Source organism: Grampus griseus, assembly GCF_964374135.1.
Source record: "Grampus griseus genome assembly, chromosome: 12".
Taxonomy (NCBI): Eukaryota; Metazoa; Chordata; class Mammalia; order Artiodactyla; family Delphinidae; genus Grampus; species Grampus griseus.
The window spans coordinates 38,817,647-38,843,274 of record NC_139006.1 but is presented as its reverse complement, the minus strand read 5'-3'; the positions used below and the strand labels follow the sequence as shown (position 1 = coordinate 38,843,274).

The 25,628-nt window shown below is 37.8% G+C and overlaps 1 protein-coding gene across 5 annotated transcripts in view; it reads left to right on the top strand.

Annotated features, from left to right (window-relative positions):
- ESCO1 (establishment of sister chromatid cohesion N-acetyltransferase 1) overlaps positions 1–25,628 on the top strand; it is a 72,144-nt gene that overhangs the window by 8,489 nt on the left and 38,027 nt on the right. For 2 of the 5 annotated variants that reach the window (XR_014297507.1, XM_082667352.1), the window contains exons 2-4: positions 18,050–18,153; positions 21,841–21,943; positions 22,185–24,316. Coding sequence is in view for 4 of the 5 variants with exons in the window: in XM_082667352.1 (XP_082523478.1) it covers positions 22,766–24,316 (1,551 nt within the window). In the remaining variant the exon portion in view is untranslated. Of the gene's footprint in view, positions 1–18,049; positions 18,154–19,102; positions 19,165–21,840; positions 21,944–22,184; positions 24,317–25,628 lie in introns of those variants that run through there. The other 3 variants (XM_082667354.1, XM_082667353.1, XM_082667355.1) reach the window with 3 other exon arrangements.

The window sequence follows — 25,628 nt, the reverse complement described above, 5'->3', positions numbered from 1 at the left end:
GTATATGAGATTAGAAATGTGTGTGTAGTGTGTGTGTGCACATGCACATGTGCACACTAGTTTTGTTATCAAGACAAATTTTGTATTATTTTGGGTAACTTGTTTTTTTGCTGCATTCTGGAACAGAAAAGTTATCAGTTATTTGAAAGCAGAGCTATTCCTTCTGCCTGGAACACTTATTAGTCTCAGGTGGGAATATGATTAATGCAGTCAAGGGATAGCAAGGGGGCCAAGAAAACTGGAGCAGAGTGACCAGGGGAAAAACTAGGAAGTAGTTAATAGTTAATATGAGCCTTTGCTTTTGCTCTGATTGAGATGGGAAGTCACTGAAAGGTTTTGAGCAGAGAAATAATGGAGCCTGACTTAAATTTTAAAAGGACTACCTTGGCTGTTTTGTGTAAGAAGCTGAAGGGGGCGGGGGATGCAGGGGAGGGAGGAACAAGGCTGAAGGCACAGTTACCAATTAGGAAGCTGTTGCAGAAATCCAGGTGAGGGATAGTGATAGCTTGGACCAGGGTGATAGTGGTTGAGATGCTAAGTGGTCAGATTTTGGATGTGTTTTGAAGGTAGGTGAGTTAATGATGGCTTGAGTGGATATGAAGTTTAAGAGAAAAGTTGGGGTTGACTCCAAGGCTTTGTTCTAAACAATTAAGGATGAACATGTCATTTACTGAGATGAGGGGGAAAATCCTTTGGAAGCTTTAGGTTTAGGAGGCAAGATTAGGGGTTCAGTTATTGACATGTTAAAGTTTCAGATGTTTAGTAGTTCAGTAAAAATCTCTATGAATAGTATTCCTGTGAGTTTAAATTTTTTGTATTTCAGATTATATTCTCAGGCATTTCTAGATTCTAGATTCTTTTTGTTCTCATTTTCTTTGACCTATTGAGTAAATTGGGATAAATTATTTTCAGAATTTCCATTTTGGTGAGATTTTAAAATACATTGTATGCGCATTCTAAATTTAAAAAATGGTTAAAACCTTTATATGCCTGACCTGTTGAGTGTCAGGATAAATGGACAGAAATGCAATAAAAGTGGAGAACTTTCTCAAAAATTTCAAAGTAATACATGTACATTGTTATTAAAGTCAAATTGCACTAAAAGCCATACAGTGTTGAATATCATCCCACTCCTCACCTTTCCCCATCTCCCAGTACCTTTCTCCAGGAGCTGCCACTTTCACTGTCCTAGCTGTTTTCTTTATATCTAGCTCCATAGTTTTGGTGGTATGCAATAACTTCTATATTTTGATTGATCAACTTCAGATGTTATTGACTTTTTGCCTCCATAGTTGAGAATTGGCTCTCCTGCTTTCTTCCCCATATACCTTAATAGAGTTACATTTCAAATTGTTTAAGCCAATAGTGAGTGGTACTATAACTATGTAAATATTGTTTACTGCCGAGCTAAGTATTTTTCTGAAACTATATCCCCCTTTTCACTTTTTCATGGAGTTAGTAATTGCCTCACTTTTCTTTTGCTTAATTTCCTAAGATGTTAGGGCAATTTTTCTCCCCAATGTCCCCAACCCCATGTCACATGCCCGACTATTATTTTTTGTACTCAAACAGCAGGTCCAATCCCTTCTCTAACCCACCCACACTACCTTCAGGGTTCCTTTTGGGATCCTTCATTCCATCTATTTCATTGTGGGTTGGTTGCTCTCTTGGCCTGTTCTCTAAAGTGTTTGTGCAGTTAATACTGCCACTGGCAGCAAATTACTTACATTCTTTGAATTCTCAGACTTTTTGGGGGGGGCCTGTCATGCAGCTTGTGGGATCTTAGTTCCAGGGATGGAACCTGTGCCCCCTGCAATGGAAGCATGGAGTCCTAACCACTGGACTGCCAGGGAATTCCCAGAATTCTCAGACTTTTAAATTTTAGCCCATTGTGGTGGTTTTCCATTGCCTTTTTGGATTTCTTTCTCCTTTCATCTCTTTTCCTCCTTTTTTTTGTGATGAGCTTGTTCAAATTTCTTGTCTGTTTTTCCTTTGATTGGCTATTTTATTGATTTGTAGGATTTTAATAATATAATCTGTACATACTAATCTTCTGTAGGTTACGTTTTACCTTTTACATTTTATATCTATGATCAGTCCATTTGGCATTTGCTTTCGTATATGGTTCGAGGTAGGAATCCGGTTTCACTATTTTCCCCATATGATATCCAGTTGTCCCAGCACTATTTCTTTAAAAAATCTATTTTCCCAGCTATGGTATTGTATATCATAAACCAGTTGACCATAAACGTGAGCCTGATTCTGGGCACTCTGTTTTGTTTTGTTTTTTTCCGACATTTATTTATTTATTTGGCTGTGCCGGGTCTTAGTTGCGGCACTCGGGATCTTCGTTGCCTCGTGCGGGATCTTTTAGTTGCGGCATGTGGGATCTAGTTCCCTGACCAGATATCGAACCCAGGCCCCCTGCATTGGGAGTGCGGAGTCGTAACCACTGGACCACGAGGGAAGTCCCTGGGCACTCTGTTTTGTGTCATTGTTCTGTCCCATTGGTCTATTTGTCTATCCCTGAACCAATATCACACGTTACTGTGGTTTTACAATAAGTGTTGATATCTGGTAGGGCAGGTTCACCCACCTTGTGGTTTTCTTAAGTGTGATTTCTCATGGTTTATGTAAAACAGATTTTTAAAATTTCCAAACATCTGGGCATTTTCTACTTAGACTTTTGTGGATTATTCATTTCTAGTATAATTGCATTGTGATCAGAGAGCACTTGTGGTATCATTCCTTAGATGTTTGTGGAGACTTGCTTTAGGACTTGTATTTGGGGACACCTTTGTAAATGTTCTATGTGTGCTTGAAAAGAATATATTTTGCAATTGTTGGGATAATGTGTATATATTTGTTTTTTTTAATTATTTTATTTTTTGGCTGCGTTGGGTCTTCTTTGCTGTGTGCGGTCTTTTCTCTGGTTGTGGTGAGCGAAGGCTACTCTTCGTTGCAGTGCGTGGGTTTCTCATTGCAGTGGCTTCTCTTGTGGCGCACGGGCTCTAGGTGCGCAGGCTTCAGTAGTTGTCACTTGTGGGCTCTAGAGCACAAGCTCAGTAGTTGTGGCGCACAGGCTTAGTTGCTCTGTGGCATTTGGGATCTTCCCGGACCAGGGCTTGAACTGTGTCCCCTGCATGGGCAGGCGGATTCTTAACCACTGTGCCACCAGGGAAACCCCGTGTATATCTTTATTAGTTCAAATTTAAAATTACTTGTCTTGTTCATAATTCTGTATAATTAGTTCATAATTCTGTACATTGAATTTCTTGTTCATTTGTTTTGTTTTTTTGTCTGCTTGTTCTATCACTTGCTGAGAGGGGTGTTGCCAAATCTCTAAGTTACAGTTTTGGATTTATATATTTCTCCTTGTAGTACTTGTAATTAGGGGACTCTATATATCAATTTGGGAATTACACGTTTTCAGACTATGTTTTTAGGTGTGTGCAGTTTGAAATTGTTACATCTTCCTGTTGAATTGAAGCTTTTATCATTAAGGTATGACTCTTTAATATTGCTTTTTGTTTTAAGGTTCTTGGCTTTTTGTTTTGGTTTGGTTTTTACCATACCACGCCACTTGTGAGATCTTAGTTCCCTGACCAGGGATTGAACCCGGGCCCTCAGCTATGAGAGCATGGAGTCTTAACCACTGGACCACCAGGGAAATCCCCTAACAGACTATTTAATGCTTTGGTGTGCTCTAGAGCAGGTGCTGATAAACTGTTTTGTCCCTTGGGCCAAATTTAGTCAGTTCTCCTCCTTTCCTTCATTCCTCAAAATGGTTTTACATTTTTTTTTAAGGGTTGTAAAAAAAAAATAAACAAAAAACCAAAGAAGAATACGTAATCATGACTGTATGTGAGCTACAAAGCCTAAAATATTTGCTATCTGGCCCTTTGAAGAAAGAGAATATCATGTGAGTCCACCCATGACAATAAATGGTCTTATCAAGCCTTATATTCCATCTTTGTTGGTTTATTACCTTTAGATTCACTCTTGTTCTCCAGACTTCTATTGATGGTTAGTGTAGAGACTGTTTCCTCCTAGGACTGGTCTCTTATTTCTTTGGACTGTGTTGGGATCTAATTCTCATATGACTGGGGAGAATTGGTATGTATTTCTTTTTGAGGCATCTGCTCCAGGTGCAGTAACTGAAAGGTTTTAACTCAGAAGGCTGGTTGGGGGTGTGTGTACCTTTGTAGGCAAGGGATTTATAGAGTTTTCAGCCTCCCTGTGTCTGCTCTAGATGTCCCTGCATCTTTGTCTTGAGTTCCCATTTACTACCCACTTTGTCAAAAAATAGGAGCCCACTGGTAGTACTCAGCAGGGTGGGAACCTGTATCATTTCTAGCAGATATACACCAGAACAAATACTAATTTTTTATTCTAGTACCCTTCAATTTGCTAATATTTCTGTTTGTCCTTAAGCTTTGGGTGATTTAAGGAACATTCTAATCTGTACATGAGTGTAGATGGATGAATGCTGCTGCCCCTGTTTACTTCCTGCTTTTGAGACCTGTAACAGAAATGATCATGACCCATTGAATACTGGGCACGAATCCAAGAAGGAGGCTGTCGGTGGAGGACACTCATTTTTTTTTTCCTACTGTGAAAATTCCACTTCTTCCAAGTGCATCTTGTATTGGATACGTGTAATGCACTACTACTCTGTGTTCTGCCTATTTTAAGGATACAGAAATTGTAGTTGGATGGTCTGTTAATATCAAGCATAAAGTTCTCAAAATAGATTATAAACACAGGTCTCTCTGGTTAGGACCCCCTCCCCTTGTGTATCTGGAGAAACTGAGTAAAAATTAAAAATAAGTAGAAGCCTTGGGTTGATACTTAATTCTGTCTTTGGAAGCTACCCCATATGGGGCAGCTGGTTCACAGAGACTTTGCTTCTCAAGAATGAGAAGTGGGATTAGAAGGATGGAAGCAGCTGCTACTTAAGGTCAGTGTTGTTCTTGTCTCCATGAAATTTGGAGCAATATACAGAATTGACAGTTTCTGATTTGCTGTTGTGCCTAGAAATTAAAGGTAGCCTAGTTTGCTTTTCTCTTTTTTAAAAAATGGTTTTAGCAAGAAAAAAAGGACTCAGGTTACTAACGTGAGGAATGAGAGGGGATATTACTAACAACCTCACAGAAATAAAAGAGGATTATAAGAGAATACTATGAACAGTTGAATACACTAACAATTTTGATAACCTAGATACAATGAAAAAATTCCTAGAAAGAGACTGAGTCAAGAAGAAATAGAAAATCCAAATAGACCTATAACAAATGAAGAGATTGAATTAGTAACCAAAAAATCATCCAAAAAGAAAAACTCAGTCCCAGATGGCTTTACCAGTGAATTCTATCAAGTGTTTAAAGAATTAACATCAAGCATTCCTAAACTCCTCCAAAAAATGCAAGAGGAGGGAATACAGCTTAGCTAATTCTATGAGGCCACTGTAAAACCCTGATACCAAAATTAGACAAAGACATCACAAGAAAGGAAACTATGGTTCAATATTTTTTATAAATATACACATAAAAATTCCTCAACTCAGTACATGCAAACTGAATCCAGCAACATATAAAAAGGATTATACACCCTGACGAAATGGGATTTATCCTATCAATGCAAAGTTGGTTCAACATATGAAAATTAACAAGGTGAGATACCATGTTAATAGAATAAAGGGGAACAAAATCACATAATCACCTCAATAGATGCAGAAAAAGCACTTAACAAAATTTAACATCTTTCATGATAAAAACATTCAACAAAGCTGCAATAGAAGAGCATCTATGAAAAGCCTGTATCTAACATTATACTTACCGGTGAAGGACTAAAGGCTTTCCTCCTAAGATCAGCAATAAGACAAGGATATCTGCTTTTGCCACTTTTATTCAACATTGTACTGGAGGTTCCAGCCAGGACAATTTGGCAAGAAAAAGAAATAAAGGCATCCAGATTGGAAAGGAATAAGTAAAACTATATCTGTTTGCAGATGACACGGTTTTATATGGAGAAAATCCTAAGGAATCCACACAAAAAAACCTGTTAGAGCTAATAAATGAATTCAACAAGGTTATAAGATACAAGAACAACATACAAAAAGCAATTGTATTTCTCTCTACTAGTGATGAACCATCCAAAAAGGAAATTAAGAAAATAATTCCTTTTATAGTAGAATAAAAAAACAATAAAATACTTAAGAATAAATGTAACAAAAGAAATGCAAGGCTTGTACACTGAAAATTACAAAACATTGTTTAAAATTATTAAAGATGACCTAAATAAGTGAAAAGATATCTATGTTCAAGAATTGGAAGACATATTATTAAGATGGCAGTATTCCTCAACTTGATCCTCAGATTCAGTGCAATTCCTTATCAAAATCCTAGCTGACTTTTTGGGCAGAAATTGACAAACTGATCTTAAAATTAATATCAAAAAGCCAAAACAATCTTGAAAAAGAGAAATAAAGTTGAAGGAGTCACATTTCCTCATTTAAAAACTTAACTGAAAAAAGAGCCAATGGGAGTTCCCTGGTGGCCTAATGATTAGGATTCCAGGCTTTCACAACACTGCGTGGCCCAGGTTCAATCCCTGGTCAGGGAACTGAGATCCTGCAAGCCACATGGCGTGGCAAAAAAAAGAGAGAGAGCGCTAAGAATATACAGGGGAAAGGACAGTCTCTTCAGTAAACGGTGTTGGGAAAACTGGACAGCCACATGTAAAAGAATGAAACTGGAACACTATCATACACCATACACAAAAATTAACTCAAAATAGATTAAAGACTTGAACATAAGATCTGAAACCATAAAACTCTTAGAAGAAAACATAGGCAGTTAGCTCCTTGACATAAGTCTTGGTGATGATTTTTTGAATCTGACACCAAAAGCAAAAACAACAAAAGCAAAAATAAACAAGTGGGACTGCATCAAACTAAACAGCTTCTGCACAGCAAAGGAAACCAACAAAATGAAAAGGCAGCCTACTGAATGGGAGAAAATATTTGCACATCATATATCTGAAAATAAATGATGAATTCATATAACTCAATAAATAGAAAAAAAAACAGTTCAAATAAAAAATGGGCAGAAGATCTGAATGGAATTCTTCCAAGGAAGACATACAGAGAGTCAACAGGAACATGAAAAGATGCTCAGAATCACTAATCATTAGGGAGATGCAAATCAAAATCACAATGCTATATTACCTCATACCTGTTAGAATGGCTGATATCAAAAAGACAAGAAATAAAAAGTGTTGGCAAGGATGTGGAGAAAAGGGAACCCTTGTGTACTGTTGGTGGAAATGGAAATTGGTGCAGCCACTATGGAAAACAGCATGGAGGTTTCTTAAAAAATTAAAAATAGAACTACCATATGATCCAGCAATTCCACTTCTGGGTATTTACCCGAAGAAAATGAAAAACACTACCTCAAAAAGATATATGTACCCCCATGTTTATTGCAGTGTTATTTGCAATAGCCAAGTTATGGAAACAATCTAAGTGTTCATCCATGGATGAATTTTTGTACATCAAAGGACTCTTATCAAAAATGTGAAAAGACAGCCAATAGAATTGGAGAAAAATATTTGTGGTTCATGCATCTGATGAGTCTAATATCCAGGTAAAAAACTGTTTCAACTCAATGATAAAAGGAAAAATGACCAAATTTTTAGAATGAGGAAAGGATTCAAATAGACATTTCTCCAGAGAAGAAATACAGATGGCCAATAAGCACATGAAAAGATGCTCAACATAATTACTCATTAGGAAAATACAAATTAAAACTTCAATGAGATACTACTTTACACCTAAAAGGATAACTAAAATTTTAAAAATTAATAATAAATGCTAACAGGGTTGTAGAGAAATTGGAACCCACACGCATAGCTGGTGGGAATGTAAAATGTTGCAGCTGATTTGGAAAACAGTCCCTCAGAAGTTAAACACAGAGTTTCCATATGGCCCAATGGTTATATTCTTAGGTATATACCCAGGAAACTTGAAAACATGTTCACATAAAAACTCCTTCAGGATTATTCATAGCATTATTCATGATAGCCAAAAAGTAGAAACAGCCCATCTAACAATCCATCAACTGATGGATAGGCAAACAAAATGTGATATATTTATACAATGGAATAGTATTTAGCCGTAAAGCACAAGATATTACTGAAACATGCTGCAACCCTGCTTGAACCTTGAAAACATTACGTTAAGTGAAAGAAGCCTACCACAAAAGGCCACATGTATTTATGATTTCATTTATATGAAACATCCAGAATAGCCAAATCCATAAAGACAGAAAGTGGATTTGTAATTGCCAGGGACTGGAAGGGGGGTGAGAAATAAGAGAATGACTGCTAATGGGTTTGGGGTGGCAAAGATACTCTGGAACTACTGGCAATTGTTGTACAACTCTGAATATACTAAAACCTACTAAATTGTACACTATAAATAGGTGAATTTTATAGTCCTATCTCAAATTACATCTCAATTATAAAAAAATTTTTTTTTCTGACCACATAACGTAGCTTGTGGGATCTTAGTTCCTCATCCAGGGATTGAACCCAGGCCCTCAGCAGTGAGAGCATGGAGTCTTAACTACTGGACTGCCACGGAATTCCCGAATATAAAATGGTTCTAAAAAAATCACTTTAAACTTAAAAATATATTGGGTGATGTAATCTAAATATTTTAATGATTAAAATTTTAGTATATTTTATTATAATGTACTGTTGGGAAATTGGATGTACTCTTAAATTCTCAGGTACTTTCTAACATATATCTTGTAAATTATCTTTCTATATAAATGTTACTGTGGGTTTTCTGAAGTGATCATTTTATGTTCTTTATTTATTTTTTTATTTTTGGCTGTGTTGGGTCATCGTTGCTACACGCAGGCTTTCTCTAGTTGCGGCGAGCGGGGGCTGCTCTTTGTTGCGGAGCACAGGCTCTAGGCGCGTGGGCTTCAGTAGTTGTGGCACGTGGGCTCAGTAGTTGTGACTCGTGGGCTGTAGAGCTCAGGCTTAGTAGTTGTGGTGCACGGGCTTAGTTGCTCCCCGGCATGTGGGATCTTCCTAGACCAGGGATAGAACCCGTGTCTCCTGCATTGGCAGGCGGATTCTTAACCACTGCGCCACCAGGGAAGTCCCATGTTAAGTTTGATTATTGATTTTTGGCCCCAATATTGATTTTATTAGAATTCTATTAATAACTTGGCTCTGGGTTGTGGAGGGATCTTGTCAGTTTAACAGGTTAGAGAATGCATTTCAGTCCTTGATTGCAAGATTTTATTTAATAGAAAGGGATGTTGTTAAGTTGTATAATGCTAGGTTGATAATGATTTAACACGTAGGGCAAACTAAAGTGAAGTGATCCTTAGCATGCCTGAACAGGTGAGTGACAAGTACCGCAGATTTGTGTATCAGTTAACCTTTTTATTATGGTAGGTCCCAACTGCCAAATGTTAAAATATTTAGAAATTGCGAGGAAAAGAAGTAAAGTAAGGTAATTCATCATTTTTAAAATTAAAATTCTTGGCGCTAAAGTAATAAAGGAAATTAAATGAGTTTTCTGTTTTTTCAAGTTATTGTACCTCTGAGGCTTAATCTTGGGTAGATATGGAGCTTCCCAGAAAATTTAACTGCAATATGTATTAATCAGTTATTGCTGAATGAGAAACTGCCCTACAGCTCAGTGGTTTAAAACAACAGTTATTTTTGCTTATATATCTGTAGAGCTGCTGTGGGTTAGGTGACTTAGGCTTAGCTGTGGGTGTGTGGGTGGGCTTTAATTCTCCCTGTGGGTTGGGCTTGGCACCTCATTTGGGGTTTGGCCCAGTCTTACTGTTTGTGTTTCTTCTGGGGCCTAGGCTGAAGGGGCAACATATTCCTGCTGAAACTCTTCTCGTGGTGATGACAGAGGTAACAAGAGGGCAAGACCAACTGCACAAAGATATTTCAAACCTCTGTTTGCATACTTTCTGCTAACACCCCATTGGCCAAATCATCAGATGCAAGGCTATGGGGGCAGGAGAGTATGCTCTGTCCACCATGAGGCCAAAGTAAGACATATGGTCAAGCTAAGCATCTGATGGGAAGGAAAATAATATACTCCTTACAGGGAGGTGGGGTTTCGGATAGAAGGTAGTGGTTATTTTTGAAGAAAAACCAAATCTATTATACAGTATAAAAAATGAGATGGGGCTTCCCTGGTGGCGCAGTGGTTGAGAGTCCGCCTGACGATGCAGGGGACACGGGTTCGTGCCCTGGTCCGGGAAGATCCCACATACCGCGGAGCAGCTGGGCCCGTGCACCATGGCCGCTGAGCCTGCGCGTCTGGAGCCTGTGCTCCGCAACGGGAGAGGCCACAACAGTGAGAGGCCTGCGTACCGCAAAAAAAAAAAAAAAAAAAAAAAAAAAAATGAGATGGTGACCATATTGAGTTGCATGATTTTTGTATGTCAAGTGAAAAATCGTCACTAGGCCATTGTTTAGTCTAGTTTAGTCTAAGTTGTTTTTTTGTTTTTTTCTTTACATCTTTATTGGAGTATAATTGCTGTACAGTGGTGTGTTAGTTTCTGCTTTATAACAAAGTGAATCAGTTATACCTATACATATGTTCCCATATCTCTTCCCTCTTGAGTCTCTCTCCCTCCCACACCTCCAGGCGGTCACAAAGCACCAAGCTGATCTCCCTGTGCTATGCGCCTGCTTCCTATTAGCTATCTACCTTACGTTTGGTAGTGTATATATGTCCATTCCTCTTTCTCGCTTTGTCACAGCTTACCCTTCCCCCTCCCCATATCTTCAAGTCCATTCTCTAGTAGATCTTTGTCTTTTTTCCTGTCTTACCCCTAAGTTCTTCATGACATTTTTTTTTCTTAAATTCCATATATATGTTAGCATACGGTATTTGTCTTTCTCTTTCTGACTTACTTCACTCTGTGTGACAGACTCTAGGTCTATCCACCTCATTACAAATAGCTCAATTTCGTTTCTTTTTATGGCTGAGTAATATTCCATTGTATATATGTGCCACATCTTCTTTATCCATTCATCTGATGATGGACACTTAGGTTGTTTCCATCTCCTGGCTATTGTAAATAGAGCTGCAATGAACATTTTGGTACATGACTCTTTGAATTATGGTTTTCTCAGAGTATATGCCCAGTAGTGGGATTGCTGGGTCATATGGTAGTTCTATTTGTAGTTTTTTAAGGAACCTCCATACTGTTCTCCATAGTGGCTGTACCAATTCACATTCCCACCAGCAGTGCAAGAGTGTTCCCTTTTCTCCACACCCTCCCCAGCATTTATTGTTTCTAGATTTTTTGATGATGGCCATTCTGACTGGTTTGAGATGATATCTCATTGTAGTTTTGATTTGCATTTCTCTAATTATTAATGAAGTTGAGCATTCTTTCATGTGTTTGTTGGCAGTCTGTATATCTTCTTTGGAGAAATGTCTATTTAGGTCTTCTGCCCATTTTTGGATTGGGTTGTTTGTTTTTTTGTTATTGAGCTGCATGGGCTGCTTATAAATTTTGGAGATTAATCCTTTGTCGGTTGCTTCATTTGCAAATATTTTCTCCCATTCTGAGGGTTGTCTTTTGGTCTTGTTTATGGTTTCCTTTGCTGTGCAAAAGCTTTGAAGTTTCATTAGGTCCCATTTGTTTATTTTTGTTTTTATTTCCATTTCTCTAGGAGGTGGGTCAAAAAGGATCTTTCCGTGATTTATGTCATAGAGTGTTCTGCCTGTGTTTTCCTCTAAGAGTTTGATAGTGTCTGGCCTTACATTTAGGTCTTTAATCCATTTTGAGCTTATTTTTGTGTACGGTGTTAGGGAGTGATCTAATCTCATACTTTTATATGTACCTGTCCAGTTTTCCCAGCACCACTTATTGAAGAGGCTGTCCTTTCTCCACTGTACATTCCTGCCTCCTTTATCAAAGATAAGGTGACCATATGTGCGTGGGTTTATCTCTGGGCTTTCTGTCCTGTTCCATTGATCTATCTTTCTGTTTTTGTGCCAGTACCATACTGTCTTGATTACTGTAGCTTTGTAGTATAGTCTGAAGTCAGGGAGCCTTATTCCTCCAGCTCCGTTTTTCGTTCTCAAGATTGCTCTGGCTATTCGGGGTCTTTTGTGTTTCCATACAAATTGTGAAATTTTTTGTTCTAGTTCTGTGAAAAATGCCAGTGGTAATTTGATAGGGATTGCATTGAATCTGTAGATTGCTTTGGGTAGTAGAGTCATTTTCACAATGTTGATTCTTCCAATCCAAGAACATGGTATATCTCTCCATCTATTTGTATCATCTTTAATTTCTTTCTTCAGTGTCTTATACTTTTCTGCATACAGGTCTTTTGTCTCCTTAGGTAGGTTTATTCCTAGATATTTTATTCTTTTTGTTGCAGTGGTAAGTGGGAGTGTTTTCTTGATTTCACTTTCAGATTTTTCATCGTTAGTGTATAGGAATGCCAGAGATTTCTGTGCATTAATTTTGTATCCTTCTACTTTACCACATTCATTGATTAGCTCTAGTAGTTTTCTGGTGGCATATTTAGAATTCTCTATGTATAGTATCATGTCATCGGCAAACAGTGACAGCTTTACTTCTTCTTTTCCGATTTGGATTCCTTTTATTTCTTATTCTTCTCTGATTGCTGTGGCTAAAACTTCCAAAACTATGTTGAATAAGAGTGGTGAAAGTGGGCAGCCTTGTCTTGTTCCTGATCTTAGTGGAAATGGTTTCAGTTTTTCATCATTGAGGACGATGTTGGCTGTGGGTTTGTCATATATGGCCTTTATTATGTTGAGGAAAGTTCCCTCTGTGCCTACTTTCTGCAGGGTTTTTATCATAAATGGGTGTTGAATTTTGTCGAAAGGTTTCTCTGCATCTATTGAGATGATCATGTGGTTTTTCTCCCTCAATTTGTTAATATGGCGTATCACATTGATTGATTTGTGTATATTGAATATATCTGCGTATATTCCTTGCATTCCTGGAATAAACCCCCCTTGATCATGGTGTATGATCCTTTTAATGTGCTGTTGGATTCTGTTTGCTAGTATTTTGTTGAGGATTTTTGCATCTATGTTCATCAGTGATATTGGCCTGTAGTATTCTTTCTTTGTGACATCCTTATCTGGTTTTGGTATCAAGGTGATGGTGGCCTTGTAGAATGAGTTTGGGAGTGTTCCTCCCTCTGCTATATTTTGGAAGAGTTTGAGAAGGATAGGTGTTAGCTCTTCTCTAAATGTTTGATAGAACTTGCCTGTGAAGCCATCTGGTCCTGGGCTTTTGTTTGTTGGAAGATTTTTTAATCACAGTTTCAATTTCAGTGCTTGTGATTGGTCTGTTCATATTTTCTATTTCTTCCTAATTCCGTCTTGGCAGGTTGTGCATTTCTAAGAATTTGTCCATTTCTTCCAGGTTGTCCATTTTATTGGTATAGAGTTGTTTGTAGTAATCTCTCATGATCTTTTGTATTTCTGCAGTGTCAGTTGTTACTTTTCCTTTTTCATTTCTAATTCTATTGATTTGAGTCTTCTCCCTTTTTTTCTTGGTGAGTCTGGCTAATGGTTTATCAATTTTATCTTCTCAAAGAACCAGCTTTTAGTTTTATTGATCTTTGCTATCATTTCCTTCATTTCTTTTTCATTTATTTCTGATCTGATTTTTATGATTTCTTTCCTTCTGCTAACTTTGGGGTTTTTTTGTTCTTCTTTCTCTAATTGCTTTAAGTGCAAGGTTAGGTTGTTTATTCGAGATGTTTCCTGTTTCTTAAGGTAGGATTGTATTGCTATAAACTTCCCTCTTAGAACTGCTTTTGCTGCATCCCATAGGTTTTGGGTCATCGTGTCTCCATTGTCATTTGTTTCTAGGTATTTTTTTATTTCCTCTTTGATTTCTTCAGTGATCACTTCGTTATTAAGTAGTGTATTGTTTAGCCTCCATGTGTTTGTATTTTTTACAGATCTTTTCCTGTAATTGATATCTAGTCTCATAGCGTTGTGGTCGGAAAAGATACTTGATACAATTTCAATTTTCTTAAATTTACCAAGCCTTGATTTGTGACCCAAGATATGATCTATCCTGGAGAATGTTCCATGAGCACTTGAGAAAAATGTGTATTCTGTTGTTTTTGGATGGAATGTCCTATAAATATCAATTAAGTCCATTTTGTTTAATGTGTTATTTAAAGCTTGTTTCTTTATTGATTTTCATTTTGGATGATCTGTCCATTGGTGAAAGTGGGGTGTGAAAGTCCCCTACTATGACTGTCGATTTCCCCTTTTATGGCTGTTAGTATTTGCCTTATGTATTGAGGTGCTCCTATGTTGGGTGCATAAATATTTACAATTGTTACTGTTACAATTCTTGGATCGATCCCTTGATCATTCTGTAGTGTCCTTCTTTGTCTCTTGTAATAGTCTTTATTTTAAAGTCTATTTTGTCTGATATGAGAATTGCTACTCCAGCTTTCTTTTCGTTTCCATTTGCATGGAATATCTTTTTCCATCCCCTTACTTTCAGTCTGTATGTGTCTCTAGGTCTGAAGTGGGTCTCTTGTAGACAGTATATATATGGGTCTTGTTTTTGTATCCATTCAGCCAATCTGTGTCTTTTGGTCGGAGCATTTAGTCCATTTACATTTAAGGTAATTATCGATATGTATGTTCCTATTCCAGTTTTCTTAATTGTTTTGCGTTCGTTGTTGTAGGTCTTTTCCTTCTCTTGTGTTTCTTGCCTAGAGAAGTTCCTTCAGCATTTGTTGTAAAGCTGGTTTGGTGGTGCTGAACTCTCTCAGCTTTTGCTTGTCTGTAAAGGTTTTAATTTCTCCATCAAATCTGAATGAGATCCTTGCTGGGTAGAGTAATCTTGGTTGCAGGTTTTTCTCCTTCATCACTTTAAATATGTCCTGCCAGTCCCTTCTGGCTTGCAGAGTTTCTGCTGAAAGATCAGCTGTTAACCTTATGGGGATTCCCTTGTGTGTTATTTGTTGTTTTACCCTTGCTGCTTTTTTTTTTTTTTTTTGTGGTACGCGGGCCTCTCACTGTTGTGGCCTCTCCTCTGTTGCGGAGCACAGGCTCTGGACGTGCAGGCTCAGCGGCCATGGCTCACGGGCCCAGCCGCTCCATGGCATGCGGGATCTTCCCGGACCAGGGCACGAACCCATGTCCCCTGCATCGGCAGGTGGACCCTCAACCACTGCGCCACCAGGGAAGCCCCCCTTGCTGCTTTTAATATGTTTTCTTTGTATTTAATTTTTGACAGTTTGATTAATATGTGTCTTGGTGTGTTTCTCCTTGGATTTATCCTGTATGGGACTCTGGGCTTCCTGGACTTAACTATTTCCTTTTCCATATTAGGGAAGTTTTCAACTATAATCTCTTCAAATATTTTCTCAGTCCCTTTCTTTTTCTCTTCTTCTTCTGGAACTCCTATAATTCGAACGTTGGTGCATTTAATGATTTAATGTTGTCCCAGAGGTCTCTGAGACTGTCCTCAGTTCTTTTCATTCTTTTTTCTTTATTCTGCTGTGCAGTAGTTATTTCCACTATTTTGTCTTCCAGGTCACTTATCCGTTCTTCTGCCTCAGTTATTCTGCTATTGATCCCATCTAGAGTATTTTTCATTTCATTTATTGTGTTGTTCATCATTGTTTGTTTCATCTTTAGTTCTTCTAGGTCCTTGTTAAATGTTTCTTGCATTTTGTCCATTCTATTTACACGATTTTGGATCATCTTTACTATCATTATTCTGAATTCTTTTTCAGGTAGACTGCCATTTCCTCTTCATTTGTTAGGTCTGGTGGGTTTTTATCTTGCTCCTTCATCTGCTGTGTGTTTTTCTGTCTTCTCATTTTGCTTATCTTACTGTGTTTGGAGTCTCCTTTTTGCAGGCTGCAGGTTCGTAGTTCCCGTTGTTTTTGGTGTCTGTCCCCAGTGGCTGAGGTTGGTTCAGTGGGTTGTGTAGGCTTCCTGTTGGAAGGGGACTAGTGCCTGCCCCTCCTGTTGGAGGGGACTAGTGCCTGTGTTCTGGTGGGCGAGGCTGGATCTTGTCTTTCTGGTGGGCAGGTCCACGTCTGGTGGTGTGTTTTTGGGTGTCTGTGGACTTATTATGATTTTAGGCAGCCTCTCAGCTAATGGGTGGGGTTGTGTTCCTGTCTTGCTAGTTGTTTGGCATAGGGTGTCCAGCACTGTAGCTTGCTGGTCGTTGAGTGAAGCTGGGTGCTGGTGTTGAGACGGAGATCTCTGGGAGATTTTCGCCATTTGATATTATGTGGAGCTGGGAGGTCTCTTGTGGACCAGTGTCCTGAAGTTGGCTTTCCAACCTCAGAGGCACAGCACTGACCCCTGGCTGCAGCACCAAGAGCCTTTCATCCACACGGCTGAGAATAAAAGGGAGAAAAAAATAATTGAAAGAAAGAAGGAAAAGGAAGGAAGGAAGATGGAAAGAAGGAACGAAAGGAGGGAGGGAGGAAGGAGGGAAGGAAGGAAAAAAAGAAAGATTAAAGTGAAATAAAATAAGAAAATATAATAAAGTTATTAAAATAAAAAATAATTATTAAGAAAAAAATTTTTTAAAACGGATGGATAGAACCCTAGGACAAATGGTGGAAGCAAAGCTATACAGACAAAATCTCAGACAGAAGCATACACATACACACAAAAAGAGGAAAAGGGGAAAAAAATCATAAATCTTGCTCTCAAAGTCCACCTCCTCAATTTGGGATGATTCGTGTCTATTCATGTATTCCACAGATGCAGGGTACATCAAGTTGATTGTGGAGCTTTAATCTGCTGCTTCTGAGGCTGCTGGGAGAGATTTCCCTTTCTTTTCTTTGTTCTCACAGCTCCCAGGGGCTCAGCTTTGGATTTGGCCACGCCTCTGCGTGTAGGAGGGCATCTGTTCTTCGCTCAGACAGGACCGGGTTAAAGGAGCAGCTGCTCTGGGGACTCTGGCTCACTCAGGCCGGGGGGAGGGAGGGGCACGGAGTGCTGGGCGAGCCTGCGGCGGCAGAGGCCGGCATGACGTTGCACCAGCCTGAGGCGTGCCGTGCATTCTCCCGGGGAAGTTGTCCCTGGATCCCGGGACCCTGGCAGTGGTGGGCTGCACAGGCTCCCTGGAAGGGGGGTGTGGATAGTGACCTGTGCTCGCACACACGCTTCCTGGTGGCGGCAGCAGCAGCCTTAGCGTCTCATGCCCGTCTCTGGGGTCCGTGCTTTTAGCTGCGGCTCGCGCCCGTCTCGAGCTCCTTTAAGCAGCGCTCTTAATCCCCTCTCCTCGCTCACCAGGAAACAAAGAGGGAAGAAAAAGTCTCTTGCCTCTTCGGCAGGTCCAGACTTTCCCCCGAACTCCTTCCCGGCTAGCCGCTAGCCGTGGTGCACTAACCCCCTGCAGGCTGTGTTCACGCCGCCAGCCCCAGTCCTCTCCCCGCGCTCCGACCAAAGCCCAAGCCTCAGCTCCCAGCCCTGCCCGCCCCGGCGGGTGAGCAGACAAGCCTCTCGGGCTGGTAAGTGCCGTCGGCACCGATCCTCTGTGCGGGAATTTCTCCGCTTTGCCCTCTGCATCCCTAATGATGTGCTCTCCTCCGCGGCTCCGAAGCTCTCCCCCTCTGCCACCCGCAGTCTCTGCCCACGAAGGGGCTTCCTAGTGTGTGGAAACCTTTCCTCCTTCACAGCTCCTTCCCACTGGTGCAGGTCCCGTCCCTATTCTTTTGTCTGTTTTTTCTTTTGCCCTACGCAGGTACGTGGGGAGTTTATTGCCTTTTGGGAGGTCTGAGGTCTTCTGTCAGCGTTCAGTAGGTGTTCTGTAGCAGTTGTTCCACGTGTAGATGTATTTCTGGTGAATCTGTGGGGAGGAAGGTGATCTCCAGTCTTACTCTTCCGCCATCTTCCCCTCATCCCTAAGTTGTTTTAATACTTAATAGACAGTTAATAGATAATACTGTTTTTGTATTCTCATGTTTTTTTATAGATTGTTTTACTTTAGCTATAGAATTTTTTTTTTTTAAGATTAACAACCAGAAAACACACAGTAAGTTATTAGAAGCATCATTCATTAGAAGCATCGTCCATCAACCTGAAGAAAAAAGTTATGTGATTTTCATTTCAGGAAGGTAAGTGGCCTATACTATTACAGTTCAGTGCCTTCAAAGATAGTTGGTCAGTATACCAAATATACTTAATATATTCAGAGAAATGTAACTTTTTTTGACAAGATTATATGTTTACATAATAAAATGGGGTAGTTAGTGAAAAGTAAGTTTTTTTTTGTCACACTTCTCACTTGGTCCCGTAGTTCTCTTTCCTAGAAGTCTTCACTATTACTAGTTTCTTGTGTATCCTTCCATACCTTTTGTGTGCCTAAACAAGCATACGTTTCTATATCTTTCCTTCCTCCCACTGTCTCCCTTTTTTTCTTTTTACACAAAGGGAAGTACACCCTGTTATGCACCTTGCATTATTTGGCTTAACAATGTTTCTCGGTTCTAGGTCCATATCAGTTACTTACAGTTCTATTTTTTAGACAGATTTATTAAAGCATAATTTATGTATAATAAAGTGAACCCTTTTAAAGGGTACAATTTGGTGGATTTTGACAGATTTACACACTCTTGGAACCACCATCATAATCAAGATAGAGATCATTTCCATTACCTCCAAAAGTCTATCTCTCCCTCCACTCCTGACCCCAGGCAGTGACTCATCTGCTTTCTGTTACTGTAGATAAGTTTGCCTTTTCTAGAATTTCCAAAAAGTAGAATCATAGTTTGTATAGTCTTTGTGTCTAGCCTTTTTCATTCAGCATCCTGATTGTGAAGTTCGTTCGTGTGGTTCCAGTAGTTTGCTCCCTTTGATTGCAGAGTGTTCTGTTATATTGACATACCACATTTTTGTTTATCCATTCACCCGACTTTTGGGTTGTTTTCAGATTTTGGTTATTGTACACAAAGCTGCTTTTAAGATTTTTGGACAAGTTTTTATGTGGAGTGAACAGTATTCCTTCCTAAAAAATCTTTGTTTACCTCAGAATCTCAAAGATTTTTGCCTTTTTTTTTCTTTTAGAGTTTTATAGTTTTACATTATGTCTGTGATCAGTCTCAACTTAGTTTTGTGTGTTGTGTGAGGTAAGTGTTGATTTTTTTTTTTTTCTACTTGGATATCCAGTAGTTCCAACACTGTTTTTTTTCAGACTTTTCTTTCAACTGACCATAAATGTATGGGTCTGTTTCTGGATTTTCTTCCATTGATCTCTGTGTCCCTTTGTCTTGATTACTGTAGCTTTTTAGTAAGTCTTGAAATCAGATAGTGTATTTCGAGGTTTTTTTTAAAGGGCTTTGACTATTGTATGTGAATTTTTTTTTTTTTTTTGCTTTTTCACATAAGTTTTAAAATCAGCTTGTCAGTTTCTGTATAAAAAGCCTGTGGGAATTTTGTCTGGAATTGAGTTGAATCTCATCTCTGCTTTGACATGATTGCATGATATAGTATGAGTGTATCATTAATTATAAAGCAGTTTATAATGATGGACGTTGTGGATTTTCAGTCTGTTGCTCCAGTGTTCCAGTGAATTTTGTATTTACTTGTGTCTGTGCACTTGTGCAAGTATATCTGTAATATAAAGTCTTGAAAATGAAATTGTTTGATATTTAGCATTTATAATATAATATTGATTGATATTGACAAATTGTCCTGCATAGACATTGAATCACCTGCAGTAATATGAGAGTAACCTGTCACAAATCCTTGCTAAGACTGTGTTGTTAAACTTCTTGATCTTTTGCCAGTCTGACAGGTAAAAAATGGTATTTTGATTTGGTTCTAATTTGTTATTCTGTTATTATTTCACCAGCCGTCTGTGGTTTACTTCCGGTGAATATATGATGGTGATAAGCTTATGCTGTTTCTTGCCAGTATTTTTCCCCCAGTTTTATCCCTCAAACTTGACTTCTGAATTTTGTAACAAGGCTTGAAAGCCTTACCCACTCAAGACAAATAGTAAAATTCTCCCAAGTTTTAATCTGTTTTTTATGGGGGGGGTTGTTTTATTTTTATTATTATTATTTTTTTTGGCCGCACCGCGCAGTTCCCCAACTGGGGATTGAACCCGCGCCCTTGTCAGTGAAAGCGCAGAGTCCTAATCATTGGACCACCAGGGAATTCCCATGACAAACTTTTCAAAATCTTTTTTTCTCCATTGTGCTAGATGCTTTGACCCTTTTAATCTGGACACTCATGTCTTTTAATTATAGGAAAATTTCTTGAATTCTTGTTTTTTTTCAGTTCTTTTTCTCTGTTTTCTAAAACCAGAATTACTGGACTCTTCTGCATGGCTGGTCCTTTTTCTTCTCTTTTGTCTCCTATTTGCCACCTTGCTGTTTTTGTTCTGCTTTATAGGCGATCTCCTTACCTTTATCTTCTATTGCTTCTATTGACTTTTTAATTTCTTTAATATTAGTTTTAATTTTCAAGAGTTCCTTTTTGTACTGTGAATGTTCTTATATATTTGTTTCATGAATGAATTAACTTATTTTTAGTTTTTGTCTGTGCATTGTTTTTTTCTTCCAAGCTACTTCCTCCCTGTTTTTTTAAGGGTCTCCTCTTGTATGTGGTGATTTCTGGTTTTGCTCATGGTTACAAGTGAGACACTAAAAACTAATTGGAAACTGTTTAGATGGTGGGTAGTCTCCTGCTGGTAGGGTGTGAGTGAGTGAGTGTGTGTATGTCTGTGATTAATGACTGTGGGCCCTATCAGTATTTTTTAGGTCTTTTCTCTAGTTTTGTCAAATTCATTAGAAAATTATCTTTTCGTCTCCTTCCTAGAAGGCATAGGCTAGGCTGCTGTCCTCTGGGAGTCTCTGAGTAGGCAAAGAGCGTTTGGGGTGGAAGGACTGGGTTTCAGTAATCAGTATGTGTACTGCTACTTACTCCCTCTGTTGTCAGTGTGATACTTCCTCCCTCAGCTGTGACTGTTGAGCCCACAGACCAAAGACCTTTTGTTTTACTCCTTCCCAAAATTTATACCAGTCTTTAGGGAGTGATGCAGGGGTAGTCTTCTGGGTGGTAGTAATTGGAAAGGCTGTGTGGCAGTCTTTCCCCTTTTGTGAGTCCCATTTTCCTCCCCATAACCTATCTCCTGGTACTGCCAATTTCTGCTTCTTGAGGGATTCTGTGGTTTACGTAGAGCTGTTTCTCACTTGGCTTTCCTGTTTCTAATTTAAGATCAGTTTTTTTTTGAGTCTGGAGGTTAGTTATTTGTCCTTCTTTGTAGCTTCTGTACGTTTAATTTTTATCATCTACACTTTTGTTCTTCATCCTTTGAGTTTATGGTTTTGTCCTGCTTCGTTTTAATCTGTTGCTTTTTTTTTTAGTGGGTATTACATGAGAGTAGAGGTAAATGTGTGTGTTTAAATCTGCCTTTTTTACTGTGTGTCACTGTTTTTCTATGAATATAGTTATTTATGTGTACTGTTTTTCCTCAAAATAGGATTTTACTAGCTTAACCATTATATGTCTATATTATGAATTGTTTTTTGTATTTTAAAACTTTTTTTAAAACATAAAATGGATTTCATCAATGAAATAGAAACGTTATATTTCATTGGATGCATGTACCATAGATTACTTCAGGTTAGAAATACTAAAATTAAGTGCTATGTATAAACTGAACTCTGAAGACTGATGGTAGGATAGGATAAAATTATGGAGTATAGATTAACATGTTGGTTAATAGATTTGATGAGATGTAAATGAATGATTACATCTTTGTACCTTTTAAACATTTTAAAATATTTTACTTTTAGGTGCTGTGTAATGTGTTGAAAGGAAATTATAAGGAATGATTTTGTCAAATTTTTATGAGTTATGGTGGCTGAAAGATCAATTCTTTCTTGTGGGAAAGGAAATGTAAGTAACCTCAAGGAATAGATTGATTTTCAACTATTCTATGCTTACATGAGACAGGTTTTCCATTATTTATAAGACTGTGCTTGGGATACTTTTTTCTGTTAGCCTTAAGTATACAGACTAAATAATTCAAAAAGAGAAGTTAGAGTTTATGTAAGTCATGGTTATTTCTGTATAGTATCAGCATTGCTAAATTTCTTGAATTGTACAAAATTTAATTTTTATTTTTTTATTTTTCCAGAAATGGCAGCACAAAAGGAAATCTATATTAATAGACTATTTTATTAAACGGAAGTGGTTATATAAGAACTTTAAACGAACAGACTCAACAAACAAGGAAAGAAACGTGTTAACTGTAAGACATGTTTCCAATGAATCAAAGTCCAATAACTGTAGACTTCAGAAGAAAAAAGTTTTCAAAAACTTTGTCAAAACAGACAGGTCAGTGATAAATAACTCCTCCAGTAATAGGGCTAGGCCTGAAAACTGATATTAATTGAATAAAATTAACAAAGTAGATCAAACTTGAATTAAAATTTTTTCATAAAAGTCTGAAAATATCAGATTAGATTTAAATTTTCCTCAAATTTCTATTGCCTCGTCCAAAGTAAAGCAAATATCTTTCAGCCTTCATGCCAGCTTTTCTCATGTCATAAGGATGACAGAAATCTTAGCAAACTAGTATTTTTGTTGAAAATGTATATCAGTTTCAGTTGATTTTTAAGACCTGCTGCTCAGTAATAATACTAGACATTCAACATTTACAACTACCAGGACACAAAATCTCAAAAACTACTTAGAAAAGGAGGACCTTACTCAGGAATGATGTCCATTCAGGAGAAATCAAAAGAAAATTCCTCCAGTGTTATTAAAAAGAGTGAAGATAAGAATCTAGAAACACAAATTCAAGGTTCTCAAAAGAATCTAGTAAAAAAATCAGGTCCAAAGGAAGCTATAAAATCACTGGTTAAATCTTCCAATGAAAGTAAAGTCAATCAGCCTGATGAATTAGGAACATGCATGAGCACAAGGTCAGCATCCAGTGATAAAAAAGCTAGTAAACCTATTAATAAAAATATGGTGACTGTAAAGGGACATTCACAACAAGAATCTACAAAGCAGAAGAAATTATCTCAGAAAAAGTCAGTGCACAAAACCCCTAAATCAAATGAACAGCTTAATCGAAGATCACAAAGACTACAACAGTTAACAGAGGTTTCAACAAGGTCTCTGCGTAATAGAGACATTCAGGGTCAACTTCAAGCAGTTAAACAGAGTTTGCCACCAACAAAAAAAGAGCACCGTAGCAATACTAAGAGCAAATCTAATAAAGTTAAAACAAATCAGAAACACGTGAAAAGAAAAGTGCTGGAAATAAAGTCTGATTCTAAAGAGGATGAAAATTCTGTAACTAATGAAGTAATAAATTCCCCAAAAGGAAAAAAACGCAAAGTAGAGCATCAGACAGCCTCTACTTGTAGTTCTCAGTGCATAAAAGTATCTGAAAAGTGTCTTCAGAAGAATACTAGAAAAGAGGAAACAAAATCTGTGCCTGTAACTTCTTCTGAGATAAAAAGATCAAAAATGGCTGCTTCAGTGGTCTCTAAAAAGAATGAGATGAAGAAGTCAGTTCATACACAAGTGAATACTAGTGCAAAATCCCAAAAAAGTCCACAGCCATCAGTGCCTGAACAAAGTACAGATAATGAGCTGGAGCAAGCAGGAAAGAGCAAACGAGGGAGCATTCTCCAGCTCTGTGAAGAAATTGCTGGTGAAATTGAGTCAGATACTGTAGAGGTAAAAAAGGAATCTTCACAAGTGGAAAATGTAAAGGAGGAGAAGCCTACAGAAATAAAATTGGAAGAGACTGATACTGAAAGACAAATACTTCATCAGAAGGAAGCAAGTCAGGATGTTCAGTGTAATCGTTTCTTCCCCAGTAGAAAAACAAAGCCTGTGAAATGTATTCTAAATGGAATAAACAACGCAACTAAAAAGAACTCCAACTGGACTAAAATTAAGCTCTCAAAATTTAACTCTGTGCAGCAGAATAAATTAGACTCTCAATTTTCCCCTAAATTGTCCTTATTACGACCCAGTTTTTCACTGCCTGCGTTAGAAATGCATCATCCAGTGACTCAAAGTACATTTTTAGGGTCAAAACCACATGATGATAAAAATAAAGCTTGCCAGCAGGAAGAAATGAAAGAAATTAATTCTGAAGAAGTTAAACTTAATGATATTACAGTTGACATTAATAAAACCCCCCAAAAGCCTCCTGAAAATTGTTGTTTGGGTAATCAGATAAAACCACCTCCTGATCAGCCATTGGATAACCAGAAGAAAGATTCTTTTGAATCAACGCCAGATAAGGTAATTATTTTCATCATGTACATAGAGGTGTCTGAGTACTTTCTGATAAGATTTAAGTGTTTACAACATATTTTAACTTAAGAATTAAGTTGTAAAATGTTAAGGAATTCTATTTTATTAACCCAATCTTGTAGTGAGTGATAGAACTTACGCCTTTAGATGTCTCATATTTACATGAATGCTTGTCATTGTTTCCTTATTTTCACCCTTCATTTTAATTTTATGTGAAGCATAAACCTGTTGAAGTCTAGCTTTTCTTTTTCCTTTAACACACTGATTTGTTTCCTTTTTCTATTAATTGTAACCACAGAAACTATGTTTCATAATGAGTGACTAAAATGTAGAACTTGAAGTTGGGCCCAATTCTGATCAAGTTGTTAAAATTAATTTCAGCTGGCACAAATCAACTTTCCCCACCTGATAAAATTTAAAAATTAAACATTTCTAATAGTAGAGATGCCTTTTGGTTTGACTTGTGTGGCCATTTTAAAAATTGGCAAATAAAATGTCTGAAAGATACAAATAATTCAGACCTCAGGCTAAGAATAAAATTGTAGTGGCCAAGAATTTTTAAAATGGAAAAGTAAATTGAAAAACAGAATCTAAATAGCTGGAAGAAACTTGAATGATTATCTGAGAAGTAGTTTTGAAACCTTGTAAAAGCAGCTGAGCCCATTTCTTTCCAAATTAAATCATAGGTAAAATACCAATACATAAAAGCAATAGGCAGAAATTTTATGTGTGTCAAACTTTAGCGTTGTATAATACTGATTTTTAGAACTCCACCAATTTGTTTTAGTTATTTAATTTTGTAATGAGAAAGCTGAGAGCAATAGAGGAATGTGGGTTAGGTCACATGTTTGGTTGTGCAAATAGATTTGAATTCAGGTGTTCTGATTCTCAGCCCATCATTCTTTCTACAGTGAGATACTCTGAATATTAGAAGATCATTTGAGAAAAAAATCATGGATAGAGAAGAAAGTCAAGTCACCTTAAAGTTTTAGGAGTGATTTAAAGTTCTCTTTTGAGGCATTTGGGTCTAGAAGCAAATTTGAGTAAGGAGTCAGGGCTTGTGTCAGAAGCCCTGAAAATAGATTATTGGCTACTCTCGTGGACTAAAATTGAAAGAACTTAAAGGGAACAGATACAATGTGGTACTCTTAGATTTTATTTTCTGTGCAAATGTGAATGAAAGCATCAATTAGAAGACAATTATTCAAATAGTGATAGTAATTAAAGTAAGTAGTGAGTGGTAGAATGAATAATAAGTGTGGCCTCTTGCAGACACAGAGTGGCTTTCTCTTCAGGGTGT